Raw genomic sequence first — 17,945 nt, forward strand, 5'->3', positions numbered from 1 at the left:
AGGCTCACCACAACCTCCGCCTCCCAGGTTCAAGCGATTCTCCTGCCTCGTCCTCCTTGAGTAGCTGGGATTACGGGCATGCGCCATCACAGACCCTGGGCTAATTTTTTTTAGTAGAGACAGAGTTTCACTATGTTGCCCAGGTTGGTCTCGAACTCCTGGCCTCAAGTGATCCGTTCGCCATGGCCTCCCAAAGTGCTGGGATTACAGGTGTGAGCCTGTCCCTGGCCGTCTCTTCATCTTTTTTTTTTTTTTTAGACGGAGTCTCGCTCTGTTGCCCAGGCTGGAGTGCAGTGGCACGATCTTGGCTCACTGCAAGCTCTGCCTCCCAGGTTCACGCCATTCTCCTGTCTCAGTCTGCCAAGTAGCTGGGACTACAGGCACCCACCACCACGCCTGGCTAATTTTTTGTATTTTTATTAGAGACGGGGTTTCACCGTGTAAGCCAGGATGGTTTCGATCTCCTGACCTCGTGATCCGCCCACCTTGGCCTCTGGGCGAGGATTACAGGTGTGAGCCACCCCGCCTGGCCTCTCCATCTTTTTAACTGCAATGTCAGCAGTGTTCCTTGTCTTCTCTGCAGATGCAGGCAGCAGGATATAGTGGTTATAGGAACACAGATGGAAACCCTGTCCAAAGCAAGGGCTATCGGGTATCACCTCTGACCATCCTTCCCATTCATCCTCCAGGTCAAGTCTGGCACCATCTTTGACAACTTCCTCATCACCAACGATGAGGCATACGCCGAGGAGTTTGGCAACGAGACGTGGGGCATAACAAAGGTGAGGCCTGGTCCTGGTCCTGATGTCTGGGGCGGGCAGGGCTGGCAGGGTTTGAGGCCCTGAGGTGTGTGCTCTGCCTGCAGGCAGCAGAGAAACAAATGAAGGACAAACAGGACGAGGAGCAGAGGCTTAAGGAGGAGGAAGAAGACAAGAAACGCAAAGAGGAGGAGGAGGCAGAGGACAAGGAGGATGACGAAGACAAAGATGAGGATGAGGAGGATGAGGAGGACAAGGAGGAAGATGAGGAGGAAGATGTCCCCGGCCAGGCCAAGGACGAGCTGTAGAGAGGCCTGCCTCCAGGGCTGGACTGAGCCTGAGCGCTCCTGCCGCAGAGCTGGCCGCGCCAAATAATGTCTCTGTGAGACTCGAGAACTTCCATTTTTTTCCAGGCTGGTTCGGATTTGGGGTGGATTTTGTTTTTGTTCCCCTCCTCCACTCTCCCCCCCCCCCTCCCCGACTTTTTTTTTTTTTTTTTTTTTTTTAACTGGTGTTTTATCTTTGATTTTCCTTCAGTCCTCACCCCGGTACTCATCTTTCTTGATTAACATATTTTCTTGCCGCTGTCCCCTTGTCTCACTTCTTAGCTCCCCTCCAACCTGGGGGGGCAGTGGTGTGGAGAAGCCACAGGCCTGAGATTTCATCTGCTCTCCTTCCTGGAGCCCAGAGGAGGGCAGCAGAAGGGGGTGGTGTCTTCAACCCCCCCAGCACTGAGGAAGAACGGGGCTCTTCTCATTTCACCCCTCCCTTTCTCCCCTGTCCCCAGGACTGGGCCACTTCTGAGTGGGGCAGTGGGTCCCAGATTGGCTCACACTGAGAATGTAAGAACTACAAACAAAATTTCTATTAAATTAAGTTTTGTGTCTCCCTCCTGTGTCTCCTTCTGGGGAAAGACAGACTTAAAGGAAATGCAGAAGTGGTCTTTTTGGGGTGGGGGGGTTTTCCAGTATATCTCCTTTTTCAGCTATTGCTAGAGAGGTTGCTGAGTGTTCCACAAGATTCCAGGGACCCTTATTTACCCTATAACCCTCAAAACCAACGGGGGAATGGCTGTTGCTGCTGTAAATACTCCACATACTAACTTACTGAATCCTTGAACCTAACTGGTAAGTTTTGGTTCTGTTTGTTTGTTTTTAAGATAGACTCTCGCTCTGTTGCCCAGGCTGGCGTACAGTGGCTCAATGTGGTTCACCCTGCCCCTTAAACTGGCCTCCTTCATGCTTCTATTCCTTTGGGGTCTTGTGGCTCAGCCCAACCCCTCTGGGATGCTTCCAGGACTGGTAGATCCAAGGGAGAATTCTGTATAATGTAGCGAGGCTTTGAGAGTTAAGATCTTTAAATACTTTTGGGGTCAGATTAGGGATAGTACAACAGTACTCCTGGCAGGATATCCAGGAATTAAAATTGTAGGTTCATTCCAAAAATCCAGATCCCTAAAGAAGAAATGAGGCTACAAAATGGCACTTTGCCCCGCTTCCAACTTAAGGTTTTTTTTCTCTGCTTGGTGGCCTTTCAGGTATTTCTAGTCTGAGTAACTTCCATTCTGACTGTTCTACAAAGGTTCCTGCCAGGATACCCAGACCAGAATAAAACTTTTGGGGGCCGGGTATGGTGGCTCATGCATGTAATCCCAGCACTTTGGGAGGCCCAGGCAGGCGGATCACCTGAGGTCAGGAGGTGGAAACCAGCCTGGCCAACATAGTGAAACCGTGACTACTAAAAATACAAAAAATTATCCGGGCGTGGTGGAGGGGGGTCCCTGTAATCCCAGCTACTCGGGAAGCTGAGGTAGGAGAATTCAATGAACCCGGGAGGCGTAAGTTGCAGTGAGCCGAGATCGCGCCACTGCACTCCAGCCTGGGTGACACTGTTTCAAAGAAAACCTCATTTAGAAGAGGCAAAAAATGAGGTTTATACAGAAGAAATGCAAATGTCTGTAACAAGTACAGGTACAGAAAAATTTTGTTCAACGAAAATTCATTTGAGCGTCAGAGTGAGGACACCAGAGTCACTTCGCAGCCCTGTGACGTCACCGCTAACGAGCATGGCGCCACTCAGGAGACTACGTGTGCAGGCCGAGCAAAAAGCCCCGCCCGCAACGCGGAGTTTAGTCTGCGCATGCCTTGCTCGAGAACGCGCTCGTGCGCATGTCCACAAAGGCCAAGGAGAGTGCGTGCAGGTCACGTGCGCCGGTGGTCAGCGCGCGCATTGCCTGCCCCGGAAGTGGTCGGCGCGCGGCGCGGGGCGCCTGGGCGCTAAGATGGCGGCGGCGTGAGTTGCATGTTGTGTGAGGATCCTGGGGCCGCCTGGTCGCTCGGGCCCCGCCATGGCCGTCACCATCACGCTCAAAACGCTGCAGCAGCAGACCTTCAAGATCCGCATGGAGCCTGACGAGACGGTGCGGGCCGGGCCGGAGCCCGGGGGCGGGAGCGACGGGTTTCGGGGATGGGGTGGGGGCGGGGAGGCTAGGATCCCAACGGGAGGGGCAGGGAGGACGGCGCGGGTCGGCCCTGCCCAGACCCCAGACCTGCCCGACTTTCCTGGACCCCCCGATGGCCTTTGGCCCAGCCCCCAGCCGATCGGGCGGCGCTCCTGCGCCGGTCTCCGGGCGAGGCCCCACCCCCGGGGCGCTGGCCAGGCCCCAGCTCCAATGTCAGCGCTCTCGCGGGGCGCGGGAGTCACAGGCTCGGATTCCTGGGCAGGCCAAGCTCTCCAGGACGGGGCTCCACGTTCCCAGCTTTGCAGGCGTCTCCTTGGGACACTGGTGGTTGAATCTAGGAGTAATCACCAGGAGATACTGAATAGTGACGAGAACAACGATGTTAATGATAATAAACGGGTCTCAGTCTTTATAATTTTGGTGGTCCGTGTTTGTTGGCCGTTTATTTTTTATCAGTCACCGAGTGTTTTAGTGTTGTTTTACCGCTCTGCAAAACGGGCTTGTCATTGGGGACCTCTGACCATTTTACAGATGTGGAAACCTAGGTGTTGAGGAACTTTGCCACAGTCACACACAAGTAATGGCAGAGCTGGGATTCAAATTCGGTTCTGCCTCGTGTGAGCGTCCACAATATAAATATTATGCTGCCTTTTTAGTCAAAAGTAGAATTAGGACCTAATTCAAACATACTGAATGTGTGTTGGGTACCTGGCACTTTTTCCACAGTGAGGGAGACATTGAAGTCCACTTTTTGTAGAAAAGGAAACACATTTTTTGATCGGCTCAAGTGTTTGGCTTTGGGCAGGTTAAGCTGTCTACCTATCTGTGCTTCCGTTTTCTCAAATATCAAATGAACTGGTCGCCTGCTGGCTTCCGCCTGTAATCCCAGCACTTAGGGAGGCAGAGGCAAGAGGAGCGCTTGAGCCTAGGAATTCGAGATCATCCTGGCAACACAGTGAGACCCCTTCTCTATAAAAAGAAGAAACAAAAATCAATAAATAAAATGAGGCCAATTAAATGTATTTCATAGGAAGCTTAAAAGGTATGACACATACACATTTACAGTAGCACTATTGGCCAGGCACGGTGGCTCATGCCTCTGTAATCCTGATGATTTGGGAGGCGGAGGCAGGAGGATTGCTTGAGGCCAGGAGTTTGAGACCAGCCAGCCTAACATAGGGAGACACTTATCTACAAAAAAAAAAATATTTTTAATTAGCCTGGAGTGGTGGTGTGCACCTTTAGTCCTAGCTACTCCCGAGGCTGGGCGAGAGTACCGGTTGAGCCCAGGAGTTTGAGGCTGCAGTGAGCTATGATCGTGCCACATCAATCCAGCATGGGCGACAGCGAGATCCTGCCTCTTAAAATTAAAAAAGAAATATCACTATCAACTATTAGTCACTGTTATTGTCCAAGGTAGATTGTAGAGTGGGGGACTGTCCCCTTTATTCTGTTAATTATACTTTATACCACCCAAAATTACATTTTCTTCACATTAGTGTTCTCTCATTGAGAGCAGGGACTTGTGTTGAGTTTGTTCTGTGCTGTGGCCTCTGTGTCTAAAACAGCACCTGGCACATAATAGGTGTTTAGTATAAATAAATACTGTGTTGAATGGCATGATGATTGAATGAATTCAAATCTAGCATGCTTTAGATGCTGAGAAAGCTTAAAAAACCCAGCATGCTTGCCTTTCTGCCATCAGGGCTTGCAGTTTCTCCGTCCTAAACTAGAAGGGAAGAGAGAATCTTGGGGTTTCCAGTGACTGTCTGTACCACTTCCTCTAGGTGAAGGTGCTAAAGGAGAAGATAGAAGCTGAGAAGGGTCGTGATGCCTTCCCCGTGGCTGGACAGAAACTCATCTATGCTGGCAAGATCTTGAGTGACGATGTCCCTATCAGGGACTATCGCATCGATGAGAAGAACTTTGTGGTCGTCATGGTGACTAAGGTGGGTGACGTGTGCTGGCTGGGAGGGTGGGTGGACGAGCTGGGGAGCTGTTAAAGAGCCTGTGTGCCCAGAAGAGATTAGCCATGAACAGGGCAGGGCCACAGCGGAGCGGGTTGTTGGGTCTGATAGGGTTGCTGATGCCAGCTCCCTTTTTCTTGCTGTCACAGACCAAAGCCGGCCAGGGTACCTCAGCACCCCCAGAGGCCTCACCCACAGCTGCCCCAGAGTCCTCTACATCCTTCCCGCCTGCCCCCACCTCAGGCATGTCCCATCCCCCACCTGCCGCCAGAGAGGACAAGACCCCATCGGAGGAATCTGCCCCCACGACGTCCCCAGAGTCTGTGTCAGGGTAAGGCGGGGGCAGCAGTCCCAGCTTGGGCCCTGTCCTCCTAGCACATTCCAGCGTCCACATAAGTGGTCCCACATACCTGGAGGGAGGGTAAGCCGCCAGAAGCCAGGGTCCGATTTCTCTCTCTTGAATTTGCAGCTCTGTTCCCTCTTCAGGTAGCAGCGGGCGAGAGGAAGACGCGGCCTCTACGCTAGGTGGGTGGGTGGTCCCCAGGGCAGAGGCGACTGGGTGCCCCAGCCATCAGCTGGGCCTCGTCTGGGTGCGGGAGGGCCTGGGAGCTGCCCTTTCCTCTTCCTGGTAACCTAGGCTTTGCTGCTCCCTCCACAGTGACGGGTTCTGAGTATGAGACGATGCTGACGGAGATCATGTCCATGGGCTATGAGCGGGAGCGGGTCGTGGCCGCCCTGAGAGCCAGCTACAACAACCCCCACCGAGCCGTGGAGTATCTGCTCACGGTGAGGTGGGGCTTCCGCCTCCTGGGGAGGCCTTGAGGGAGTACCTGGGTGTCACTGCCCTGATGGGCGGTTGGGAAGGCAAAACCTGCCCTGAAAAGCCTTTGGGTAGTGATTCTAGCCACTAAAGGCTTCCCACAGGAGGCTGTATGTGAGTGGTGGGTGGGCCTCTGGAGGGCAGGGCCGAGGCCTCATCTGTGTCCTGCCAGGGCATGGAGGAGGGTGGCAGCAGGAGGTCTGTGCATTAGAACTAAACAGGACCCCTGACAGGGAATTCCTGCGAGCCCCGAGCCGGAACACGGTTCTGTCCAGGAGAGCCAGGTATCCGAGCAGCCGGCCACGGAAGCAGGTGGGTGTGCACGTGCCGCATGTGCCCTCCAGGTACCTGACTCACATCACACTCCACCCCGCAGTGCTCCTAGGAGCCCAGCGTTGTATCTGACTGCACCCCTTCCTACTACCAGCAGGAGAGAACCCCCTGGAGTTCCTGCGGGACCAGCCCCAGTTCCAGAACATGCGGCAGGTGATTCAGCAGAACCCTGCGCTGCTGCCCGCCCTGCTCCAGCAGCTGGGCCAGGAGAACCCTCAGCTTTTACAGGTGTGGTCCCAAGGGCAGAGGGAGCCAGGGCAGCCACCATTTCCCTTCCCTGCAGGCACCAGAGTTCATAACACGTAGGAATTGTTCTAGGCCTGGAAAGCAAGACTAAGCACGTGCTTCCCCCACGCCCTTGTGCTTCCTGTGACCTGTTGACCCCCATGGTTTATCAGTCTTCCCAACCACCTTCTAAGGTGTGGGTGCTGTCAACATCACCTCCCACAGAAGAAGACACCAGAAACTTAGAGCAGCCTGTCATTCCCAGGGTCACGCAGCTGGTAGTGTGTGTGTCTGCCTGCTGCCTTGGGGTCCTGGGCTGGGGCTCTGGCTCTGGCTGTGGCTCTGGCTTCACATACAGATGGTGCTGCGTAAATGTCTGTAAGGTGGCATGACATCACCCAGGACAGCTGTGCCCCAGTTGGCTCTGGGACGACTCTGCTCAGTGAGGCTCCACCTTGCCCTTGAAGGTTCACAGGAAGAGTGGGGGAATGGCCCCCTGGGTGCAAGTAGGTTCCTCCGGGTTCTCGGTGAAGTGCCTACTGATCTTGGCTCAGGACCTTGCTGTCTTCCCCTTCTCCTCTCACTTCTCAGTCCCTTGCCAGCTGCTCCTGGTTGGTCGTGTTCTTCATCTGCACTCAGTCCTCCCTCATAGCGTCCTGGGGCCTTTAGTCTGTATGGGAACCCCCAAATCTATGTAGCCAGCCCAGGCCTCTCTGAATGCCACACTCCATGGCTGGCTTAATCTCTCCATCAAAGTGCTCCCTAGACTAGACTTCTAAGACTTAGAACAGACCTCCCCAGTCCTCCCTGATCTCTGCAAGGATTAGCTTGGGGTTGCTTCAGCCCCAGGCACTGGGGACCTGCTGGGGTCCACCCCTTGTCCTGTCTGCTCTTCCCACTCAGCCCCTCCCTGCACTCCAGCTCCCTGGCAGCCTCTTCGTGGGCCTCTGCCACTGCACAGTCCCACAGTCCACTTTCAACCATGAGGCAGATGACTAAAAAGCACTTTCTTTTCGAGATGAAATCTCGCTCTGTCCCCCAGGCTGGAGTTCTGTGGCGCAATCGCAGCTCACTGCAACCTCCGCCTCCTGGGTTCAAGTGATTCTCTTGCCCCCTTCCGAGTAGCTGGGACTACAGGTGCCCGCCACCACGCTTGACTAATTTTTTGTATTTTTAGTAGAGAATGGGGTTTCACCCTGTTAGCCAGGATGGTCTCGATCTCCTGACCTTGTGATCTGCCTGCCTTGGCCTCCCAAAGTGCTGGGATTACAGGCGTGAGCCATCACGCCGGGCTGACTGAAAAGCACTTTCTTCTTTAATGTGAAAATGATCAGATGTAGACAATAGTAGAGTTACATCAGAGCTTCTAGATACCCAGGTAGGGCACAATGGCTCATGCCTGTAATCCCAGCACTTTGGGAGGCCAAGGCACGCAGACCACTTGGTCAGGAGTTTTAGACCACCCTGGCCAACATGGCAAAAACCCCGTCTCTACTGTAAATACAAAAAGTAGCTGAGCATGGTGGCAGGCCACTGTAGTCCCAGCTACTCAGGAGGCGGAGGCACGAGAATCACTTGAACCCAGGAGGCAGAAATTACAGTGAACCGAGATTGCCCCACTGCACTCCAGCCTGGGTGACAGAGTGAGACTGTCTCAAACAGAACAGAAACAAAAATGAACAAATGAACTTCCAGATACCTAAACCCAACACCAGATGAGTTCACTTTTTTTGGTTTGGGGGCTGGGAGGTGGGAATAGAGACAGGGTCTACGTTGCCCAGGCTGGTTTTGAACTCTTGGGCCCAAGCAGTCCCTCCTGCCTTGCCTCCCAAATTGTTGAGATTACAGGCGTGAGCCACCATACCTGGCCAAGTCCACCTTTCTAAAAGATCCACAGACCACGTCTTTTCCAGTTTAACTCACCACCATGGCTTCCCCCTGCTCTAGAAAATGGGTCTGACTTGGGCCTTCCTCTCTGGTGTCATTGTCTGCCTCCTCCCCCTTCCCTTGTTCGCTCTGTGTTTTTGGGTTTTTTTTTTGAGATGGAGTTTCGCTCTTGTTGCCCAGGCTGGAGTGCAGTGGCACGACCTCGGCTCACTGTAGCCTCCGCCTCTTGGGTTCAAGAGATTCTCCTGCCTCAGCCCCCAGAGTAGCTGGGATTACAGGCATGTGCCACCACGCCCTGCTAATTTTATATTTTTAGTAGAGATGGGATCTCTCCATGTTGGTCAGGCTGCTCTCAAACTCCTGACCTCAGGTGATCTACCTGCTTCGGCCTCCCAAAGTACTGGGATTGCAGGCATGAGGCACCGTGCCCAGCCCTATTCACTCTGTTCCTGCTTGTTTCTGAGACTTCCCAGATGCATTCACCCTGCGCCTTTGCACTTGCTGCTTGCTTTACCTGGAGGAAACCCTCTGCATCCCCCATACTGCAGGCCTCTCCTCCAGCCCTCGTCTGCAGTTCCTTCCTAGCCAGACACTCGCAGTTGTCTGGTTCATTTCATGGCTCACTTACTTACTTTTGAGAGTCTGTTGCCCAGGCTGGAGTGCAGTGGCACAATCTCGGCTCCCTGCAACCTCCGCCTCCCGTGTTCAAGTGATTCTCCTACCTTAGCCTTCTTGAGTAGCTGGGATTACAGGCACGTGCCATCACACCCAGCTAATTTTTGTATTTTTAGTAGAGACGGGGTTTCACCATATTGGCCAGGCTGGCCTCGAACTCCAGGCTGGTCTCGAATCACCTCAAGTGATTACAGGTGTGAACCACTGCACCCAGCCTATTTATCTATTTATTTATTCAAGACAGGGTCTTGCTCTGTTGCCCAGGCTGGAGTTCAGTGGCTTACTGCAGCCTCCGCCTCCTGGGTTCAGTCTTATGCCTCAGCCTGCCAAGTAGCTGGGATTACAGGCGTCTGCCACCACACCTGGCTACTTTTTGTATTTTTAGTAGAGATGGGGGTTCACCATGTTGGCCAGGCTGGACTCAACCTCCTGACTTCAAGTGATCCACCTGCCTCTGCCCCCCAAAGTGCTAGGATTACAGGCGTGAGCCACCACGCCTGGCTTATTTCTTGGCTCACTTAAAAGCACATCATCAGCTCCTCCAGGGTAGGGCTTGTGTCGACTGCTATGTTGTATTTGGCCACAATAGGCTCCTCTGGATATTTGCCTGACTGAATGAAAAAGCAAGGGCTGTGATGACCTGGGGAGAGGAGGGGACCAGGGCTGTGAATTACCTTCCCTTCCCCACCCTCTCCCGCAGCAAATCAGCAGGCACCAGGAGCAGTTCATCCAGATGCTGAACGAGCCCCCTGGGGAGCTGGCGGACATCTCAGATGTGGAGGGGGAGGTGGGCGCCATAGGAGAGGAGGCCCCGCAGATGAACTACATCCAGGTGACGCCGCAGGAGAAAGAAGCTATAGAGAGGGTAAGAGGCCTGGCTGAGGGGTGACTGCAGGTGGGTAGGACCCCTACCCTCTCCTGCTCACACTTAACCCATCTTCCCACAGTTGAAGGCCCTGGGCTTCCCAGAGAGCCTGGTCATCCAGGCCTATTTCGCGTGTGAAAAAAATGAGAACTTGGCTGCCAACTTCCTTCTGAGTCAGAACTTTGATGACGAGTGATGCCAGGAGGCCAGGCCACCTAAGCCCCCACCCTACCCTTATTCCATGAAAGTTTTATAAAAGAAAAAATATATATATATTCATGTTTATTTAAGAAATGGAAAAAAAAAATCAAAAACCTTAAAAAAAAAAACCAAGCAAACAGTCCAGCTTCCTGTCCTCCTAAAGTGGCCCCTGTTCTCATCTCAGTCTGAGAAGACCCAGGCCAGACAGCTGTCCCCCCCGTCCTCTTCCCCAGCCCAGCCTGCTCAGAGAAGCTGGCAGGACTGGGAGGCAACAGATGGACCCCTTTTGGCCTCTGTCCCAGCTCTGCAGCCAGATGGAAAGGCGGCTGCTTGCCTCTCCATCCTCAGAAGAACCCCTGAGGACCCCCCCCAACCCCTTCCTCTTCTAGGATGAGGGGAAGCTGGAGCCCCAAACTTTGATCCTCCATTGGAGTGGCCCAAATCTTTCCATCTAGGGCAAGTCCTGAAATGCCCAAGGCCCCCTCCCCAGTCTGGCCTTGGCCTCCAGCCTGGAGAAGGGTTAACATCAGCTCATTGTCAAGGCCACCCCCACCCCAGAACAGAACCGTGTCTCTGATAAAGGTTTTGAAGTGAATAAAGTTTTAAAAACCAGCCCTATGGTCTGTGCCTGCTGGGGCTCCCCGTGCCCGCCTGTCTGGGTCTGGGGGCTGGCTGGGCACAGGCAGGCATGGTGATGGGTGCCTGGAAGGGGGACAGGAGTCTGTGAGTCCCTGCAGATTGAGGCTTCCAGTGTCTCCTCCCCCAGTGTGTCATTTCCAGGCAGTGGACCCCAGCCCAACGTTGCAAGGACTGTTTCTCCTCAGCCCCCACCATCATCACCACAGTCTGTTTTGGCTATACTCCCCCCCCACCAGCCTTGTAATTGGTTAAGTACTGGAGATGAATGTTGGTAAACAGAAGCCTTCTTCTCTTCTGCCATCTGCTTCTCCATTATTTGCCCATTGCACCCCCCTTTTCCTCCCCCTGAAGCCCCAGTTAGTCAGCAGGGCCTAGAGTCCCTGTCCCCTTTTGAGTACAGCCAAGTGCGGGATTCCCCAGCCCTTAAGTATTGGGGAAGGAACCAGGGGGACCCAGAGAGGCACACCTTGAGAGGACGTAGATCTCTTCAGGGGTACCGCCGGGTAGCAGGCTTTATTGGGAAGGGACAAAGCCTCAGGAGCTGGGTGCCCCAGAGGCTGCTGGGTCCTGAGCCGCAGCTGCAGCCAATGCAGCAGCTCGCGCCTCCTTCTTCTGTTTTTTTTTTTCCTCCTTGAGGCGCTTGCGCTCCTTCTTCTCTAGGTCCTGGAGCAGCTCCTGGAAGCGGGCACTCCTTGGGTCCACCTGGTAGCCTAGGAGCTCCTGGGCCTCAGCCTGTAGTCGGGCCCTCCTCTCCTTGTCAGCCTGGGCCTTCTCCCAGCGCTCCTGCTGCTGCTGCCGCCAGCTCACAATCATCTGTGGCATCTTGGCCATGCACTCTGCGATGTGCTGCTCCCTGCAGGGGAGGGAGAGTGGGCTGTGACACTGGCACTCAGCCGGGGCAGAGCCCACCCACCCATATCTCACCCATAGGCCTTTGCCCACGAGCCTGCCTCAACTCCCCCAGTAGATTAACTGTCAGGAAAAGCCCTTGACAAGTGAAGAAACAGGAATAGATGGTAAGAAGGTTACCTGTGTATGAATTTGATCACAAGGGCATGTCAAGCCCCAGTAAACCCCAGGTGCCAAAGCCAAGTCAACATTTCACTGAGCTGCCTACTGAGCAAGCCAAGTGCCACTCCCGTGGATAATTTCCATAGACATTGCTGAGCACTGCCTGTACAGAGGCCAGGCCCAATTCTAGGCACAGGAGTGAAAGCAAGAAAGACATTTCCCACCAATCCTTGAGTTTGTAGCTACCAGTCACAGCCCCATTTTTTTCTTTAAGTTCAGGGGTACAAGTGCATGTTTGTTACATAGGTAAACTTGTGTCATGGGGGTTTTTTGTACAGATTTATTTCATCACTCAGGTATTAAACCTAGTACCCAGAGGTCATTTTTCCTGATCCTCTCCCTCCACCCTCCAAAAAGCCCTAGTGTGTGTTGCTCCCCTCTGTGTATCCATGTGTTCTCATCATTTAGCTCCCACTTACAAGTGAGAACACGTTGTATTTGGTTTTCTGTTCCTGTGTTAGTTTGCCAGGGATGATAGCCTCCAGCTCCTGCCATGTCCCTGCGAAGGACATGATCTCATTCTTTTTTATGACAGCCTCATTTAAGGATTAGAAAAGTAAAAGAATTAAGCCCTATAATGGTCATCTGGCTGAGGAGGGGCAGAAACAGGAGTCCCTGCTCCATGATTCGCTGCCTGGGTGATCAGACGCATGACTTCACTTTGCCAAGCCTCAGTTTCCTCATCTCTAAAATTAGGGCAATCGCTTCTTCCTCTTAAGGCTATTGGGGAAACAAGAAGGTTAAACACCAAGAACACACCTGACCTACCCCCTTCACCCTCCAGGATGTGGCATTATCTATAAGAGATGCCCCTGGTCTGGCCGGACGCAGTGGCTCACGCCTGTAATCCCAGCACTTTGGGAGGCCGAGGCGGGCAGATCACCTGAGGTCAGGAGTTTGAGACCAGCCTGGCCAATATGGCGAAACCCCGTCTCTACTAAAAATACAAAAAAATGAGCTGGGCGTGGTGGCAGGCGCTTGTAATCCCAGCTACTCGGGAGGCTGAAGCAGGAGAATCTCTTGAACCCGGGAGACCGAGGTTTCAGTGAGCTGAGATCACACTCCAGCCTGGGCAACAAGAACAAAACTCTGCCTCAAAAAAACAACCAAAAAAAGATGCCCGTGGTCCTTCAGACCTGCCTCTGTATCTGACCTCTGCCCTCTTGGTTCCAGGACCCATCACTTTCCTGCCCTCAACTCTTCCCCAGCCACACTGGCTTCCTGGCTGTTCTTTAAGGCATATCCTATCTCAGGGCATTTGCCCCAGCTGTTCCCTTTACCAGGAACTCTTTACCCAAGAGATCGCCCCATAGCTAAGTCTGGTTATTCAGGTCTTTGCTTAAACATCACCTCCTCAGGCCTGAGGCTTCGCAAACCAAAGCTGCCCTCGGGCACGCACTCTTCACTCTTTTACCTTCCTAATAGTCGGCTGTCACCATTGGTATTATCTTGCCTGTCGGCTGTCGCCATCTGATACTAAGGGCCCTTTTGGGGCCTGCCTCGGCCTCCCAAATAGCTGGGATTACAGGCACGAGCCACCGCCCCCGGCCTGGGACAGGGTCTTGCACACGGTATGCGCTCAGTAAAGACTTGGTGATAATAGCCGGACATAATGGCTGACGCCTGTAATCCCAGCACTTTGGGAGGCTGAGGCGGGTGGATCACTTGAAGTAAGGAGTTTGAGACCAGCCTGGCCAACATGGTGGAACCCCGTCTCTACTAAGATTACAAAAGTTAGCCGGGTGTAGTGGTGCACGCCTGTAATCCCAGCTACACGGGAGGCTAAGGCGGGAGAATCGCTTGAACCCGGGAGGCGGAGGTTGCAGTGGGCCAAGATCCTCCCCCCCCACCCAGCCTAGCCAACCGAGCCTGTTTCTTCAAAAAAAAAAAAAAAAAAAAAAACTTGCTGATTAATGACTAAATGGACTGTTATTTTGAGTTTGTTTTGCGGCCAGGTGAGCGTATACATAAATCTACAACATGCAGATGCTGCGACGTGACCACGAAGGGCTAAGCACGGTTTGGGGCCCAGTTCGCCCACGGGGCACAGAGGACAGCCCCGCGTCTGCCTGCACGCACGCACCTCTCCCGACGCTTCTGCTCTTCGGCCAGCTGCTTCACCCGCAGCGACTCCTGCATGGTCGCCAGGCTTGGGTACCATTCGCGTTCTTCGGCCTCCAGCTCCCGCAGCTGCTCCGGCGACGGCCATAACGAACCGGGGACCACCCCGGAGGCGGCGCCGTAACGCGCGAACTGCTTAGCCGCGTAGCGCGGTCCCAGCTGCCACCGCGGGGTCAGGAGGTCCTCGGGGTCTGGCCACCGGGGTCCTGGCCTGCGGCGCGGGGGCGGCCGCGCCCGGTAGCCACGGGACCCCGGGGCCAGGGTCGCCGCCACTCCTAGTATGCCGCGAGCCTGTCGCACGGACGCCGCCATCTTGGCTGTGCGGGGTCCTCACAGGCCCGCCGGGCTGTCCACGCCCGGTGCCTGAGCGCGAGGCCCGGTGTGGGCCAGGGCAGGGCGCGGGGTGTCCTTGCTGCCTCAATTCGGGCGAGGGCGGTGTAGAGGATAGGATGGATTTTATAGATTTCCAAGTATAGCTTTAAATTTTAGTTAAGCAGTTACTGATTAAAGTCATTTTCAATTTTCACTTTTTTTCTTCTCCTTTCTGCACACTGACACTGAAAAATATATATTTTTAGTCGGGCTCGGTGGCTCACGCCTGTAATCCCAGTCTTTGGGAGGCCGAGGCGGGCGGATCACCTGAGGTCGCGAATTCGAGACCAGTCTGACTTTTTTTTTTTTTTTCCCCGAGACAGAGTCTCGCTCTGTCGCCCAAGCTGGAGTGCAATGGCGTGATCTCGGGTCACTGTAACCTCCGCCTTCCGGGAGGAGAGGAGAAACCCCGTCTCTACTAAAAATACAAAATTAGCCGGGCATGGTGGCACATGCCTGTAGTCCCAGCTCCTCGGGAGGCTGAGGCAGGAGAATCGCTTGAACCCGGGAGGCGGAGGTTGGGGTGGGCCGAGATCGTGCCATTGCATTCCAGCCTGGGTAACAAGAGCGAAACTCCGTCTAAAAAAAATTAATAAATAAAAATACATACATACATACATATATATGTATATGCTAACCTGGCTACAAATATATATGTGTGTATATTTTTTTCTTTTTTAAGTGTTAAGTGTTCTTTGGGTAAAAATTATATTTTAACTTTACTTTTATACATTTAAACTAGCATTTATTAGGCTGGGCTTGGTGGCTCACACCTGTAATCCCAGCACTTTGGGAGGCTGAGGCGGGCGGATCGCTTGAGGTCAGGAGTTGGAGACCAGCCTGACCAACATGGCAAAACCTCGTCTCTACTAAAAATACAAAAATTAGCTGGGCGTGGTAGTGGGCGCCTGTAATCCCAACTACTCAGGAGGCTGAGGTAGGAGGATCGCTTGAACCTGGGAGGTGGAGGTTGCAATGAGCTGAGATCGTGCCATTACACTCTACCCAGGGTGACAGAGCGAGACTCTGTCTAAACAAACAAACAACCCACTAGCATTTATTATTTTTTTAATGTAAATGTGGCTGGACGCGGTGGTTCACACCTGTAATCCCAGCACTTTGGGAGACTGAGGCAGGCATCACTGAGGTCAGGAGTTTGAGACCAGCCTGGCCAACATGGTGAAACCCCATCTCTACTAAAAACACAAAAATTAGCTGGGCGTGGTGGCGCACACCTGTAATCCCAGCTACTCGAGAGGCTGAGGCAGGAGAATCGCATGAACCCGGGAGGTGGAGGTTGCAGTGAGCTGAGATTATACCACTGCTCTCCAGCCTGGGCAACAGTTCGAGACTCTGTCTCAAAATAAATAAATAATTCTGTCACGTGCTGTGACATGGATGAACCTTAAGGACATTAGGCTAAGTGAAAGAAGCCAGTCACGAAAGGATAAATATTGTATGATTCCACTTATATGAGGTAACTAGAGTAGTCAAATTCATAGAGACAGAAAGTAGATTAGGAGTTCCAGGGGTTGGGGGTGGAGGAGTGGGAGTTATTGCTTATAATGTATAATATATTTTATATTGTAAAATATACAAAATAGAGAGAATTTGTGTTTTGTTTTGTTTTGTTTTGTTTTTGAGACAGAGTCTCGCTGTGTCGTCCAGGCTGGAGTGCAGTGGCGCAATCTCTGCTCACTGCAAGCTCCGCCTCCCGGGTTCACGCCATTCTCCTGCCTCAGCCTCTCCGAGTAGCTGGGACTACAGGCGCCCGCCACCACGCCCGGCTAATTTTTTTGTATTTTTAGTAGAGACAGGGTTTCACCGTGGTCTCGATCTCCTGACCTCGTGATCCGCCCGCCTCGGCCTCCCAAAGTGCTGGGATTACAAGCGTGAGCCACCGCGCCCGGCCTAGTTTTGTTTTGTTTTGAGTCAGAGTCTCGCTCTGTCTCCCAGGTGAGAGTACAGTGACGCAATCTTGGCTCACTGCAACCTCTGCCTCCCAGATTCAAGGGATTTTCGAGCCTCTGCCTCCTAAGTAGCTGGAGCCACCAAGCCTGGCTGATTTTCATATTTTACTAGAGATGGGGTTTCACCACGTTGGTCAAGCTGGTCTCAAACTCCTGACCTTAAGTGATCTGCGCACTTCAGTCTGCCAAAGTGCTAGGATTACTATGACTGGCCAATTTTTTTTTTTTTTTTTTTGAGACGGAGTTTAGCTCTGTTGCCCAGGCTGGAGTGCAGTGGTGCAATCTCTGCTCACTGCAAGCTCTGCCTCCCGGGTTCACGCCATTCTCCTGCCTCAGCCTCCCGAGTAGCTGGGACTACAGGCGCCCGCCACCATGCCTGGCTAATTTTTTTGCATTTTTAGTAGAGACGGGGTTTCACCGTGTTAGCCAGGATGGTCTCGATCTCCTGACCTCGTGATCCACCCGCCTCGGCCTCCCAAAGTGCTGGGATTACAGGCATGAGCCACCATGCCCGGCCTGTTGTTTTTGTTTTTAATCCCACACATGCACACCTTCTCTACCCCCGCAAAAAATAACTGCAATTTTCTCAAGACATGAATGTTCATAGCAACACCACGTATATATGTCATTACCAAGCTGGAAATAGCGCACACCCAATGTCCATCTGAAATAGAATGGACACCTAAATTATGCTGTTTCAGCCAATGGAATACTACACAGGAATGAAAGAGCAGATATTACATCTTCTCACAGCAAGATGGATGATGCTTATAAGCATAATGTGCAACAAAGGAAGAGGACCTATATGATTGCTTTTTAAATTTTATTTTATTTTTTTGAGACAGAGTATTGCTCTGTTGCCCAGGCTAGAGTGCCCAGGCTGGGTCATAGCTCACTGCAGCCTTGAATTCCTGGGCTCAAGCAATCCTCCCCCCTCAGTCTCTTGAGTAGCAAGACCATAGGCATGAACCGCTACTCCCACCTACATTTTAAATTTTTTTGTAGAGACGGAGTTTCTCTGTGTTACCCCGGTTGGTCTTGAACTCCTGGGCTCACCTCCCCTCTCCTCCCCTCCTTTCTTGACAGGGTCTCACTGTTGTCCGGGCTGGAGTACACTGGCGTATCACTGCAGCCTCAATCTCCTGGTCTCAAGTGGTCCTCTCACCTCAGGCTCCTAAATAGCTGGAACTGCAGGCACTCAACATCAAGTCTGGCTAATTTTTGTATTATTTGTAGAAATAGAGTCTCAATATGTTGCCCAGGGTGGTCCTGAATTCTGGGGCCCAAGTTATCCTCCCACCTTGGCCTCCCAAAGTGTTGGGATTACAGGTATGAGCCACCATGCCTGACCTCGGAATTTTTTCATCTTGCAAACCTGTAACTCTGTACACTCACTCCCCAGTTTCCCTTTTGCCCAGTCCCTGGCAGTCACTTTTTTTTTTTTTTTTTGAGACGGAGTCGCGCTCTGTTGCCCAGGCTGGAGTGCAGTGGCACGATCTCGGCTCACTGCAAACTCCGCCTCCTGGGTTGACGCCATTCTCCTGCCTCAGCCTCCCGAGTAGCTGGGACTACAGGCACCC

General features: G+C 52.9%; 3 protein-coding genes across 4 annotated transcripts in view; 2 read left to right on the forward strand and 1 right to left on the reverse strand.

Annotated features, from left to right (window-relative positions):
- CALR (calreticulin) overlaps positions 1 to 1,646 on the forward strand; it is a 14,084-nt gene extending 12,438 nt beyond the window's left edge. Inside the window, exons 8-9 of the mRNA XM_032169862.2 lie at positions 690 to 782; positions 866 to 1,646. Coding sequence (XP_032025753.1) covers positions 690 to 782; positions 866 to 1,066 — 294 coding nt within the window. The 3' untranslated portion in view covers positions 1,067 to 1,646. The remainder of the gene's footprint in view (positions 1 to 689; positions 783 to 865) is intronic.
- Positions 1,647 to 2,998: 1,352 nt separating this feature from the next.
- Positions 2,999 to 10,804, forward strand: RAD23A (RAD23 homolog A, nucleotide excision repair protein). 2 transcript variants are annotated; one of them, XM_032169863.2, is made up of 9 exons: positions 2,999 to 3,177; positions 5,007 to 5,168; positions 5,336 to 5,517; positions 5,656 to 5,711; positions 5,845 to 5,972; positions 6,240 to 6,318; positions 6,434 to 6,567; positions 9,827 to 9,991; positions 10,074 to 10,804. In XM_032169863.2, the coding sequence occupies exons 1-9, from the start codon at positions 3,106 to 3,108 to the stop codon at positions 10,185 to 10,187; spliced, it is 1,092 nt and encodes a 363-aa protein (XP_032025754.1). In that variant the 5' UTR covers positions 2,999 to 3,105; the 3' UTR covers positions 10,188 to 10,804. The 2 variants fall into 2 exon arrangements, with proteins under 2 accessions (XP_032025754.1, XP_032025755.1); XM_032169864.2 differs by having other exon boundaries at positions 6,437 to 6,567.
- Positions 10,805 to 11,317: 513 nt separating this feature from the next.
- GADD45GIP1 (GADD45G interacting protein 1) lies at positions 11,318 to 14,384 on the reverse strand. The gene is made up of 2 exons (XM_032169866.2): positions 13,986 to 14,384; positions 11,318 to 11,684 (listed from the first exon to the last, which is right to left on the reverse strand). The coding sequence occupies exons 1-2, from the start codon at positions 14,333 to 14,335 to the stop codon at positions 11,366 to 11,368; spliced, it is 669 nt and encodes a 222-aa protein (XP_032025757.1). The 5' UTR covers positions 14,336 to 14,384; the 3' UTR covers positions 11,318 to 11,365.
- Between the last annotated feature and the right edge of the window lie 3,561 nt (positions 14,385 to 17,945).

The sequence above is a fragment of the Hylobates moloch genome, unplaced genomic scaffold, assembly GCF_009828535.3.
Source record: "Hylobates moloch isolate HMO894 unplaced genomic scaffold, HMol_V3 SCAFFOLD_12, whole genome shotgun sequence".
NCBI lineage: Eukaryota > Metazoa > Chordata > Mammalia > Primates > Hylobatidae > Hylobates > Hylobates moloch.

What these genes read in the sequence shown, in the direction of transcription:
- RAD23A (XM_032169863.2), top strand. Translation starts at nt 3,106, where the DNA reads ATGGCCGTCACCATCACGCTCAAAACGCTGCAGCAGCAGACCTTCAAG. An exon ending in GCAGCCGGCCACGGAAGCAG is followed by an intron (nt 6,319 to 6,433) that starts GTGGGTGTGCAC and finishes TCCTACTACCAG; the next exon opens with CAGGAGAGAACCCCCTGGAG. An exon ending in AGAAAGAAGCTATAGAGAGG is followed by an intron (nt 9,992 to 10,073) that starts GTAAGAGGCCTG and finishes ATCTTCCCACAG; the next exon opens with TTGAAGGCCCTGGGCTTCCC.
- GADD45GIP1 (XM_032169866.2), bottom strand. Translation starts at nt 14,335, where the DNA reads ATGGCGGCGTCCGTGCGACAGGCTCGCGGCATACTAGGAGTGGCGGCG. An exon ending in GAGCAGAAGCGTCGGGAGAG is followed by an intron (nt 11,685 to 13,985) that starts GTGCGTGCGTGC and finishes CCTCCCCTGCAG; the next exon opens with GGAGCAGCACATCGCAGAGT.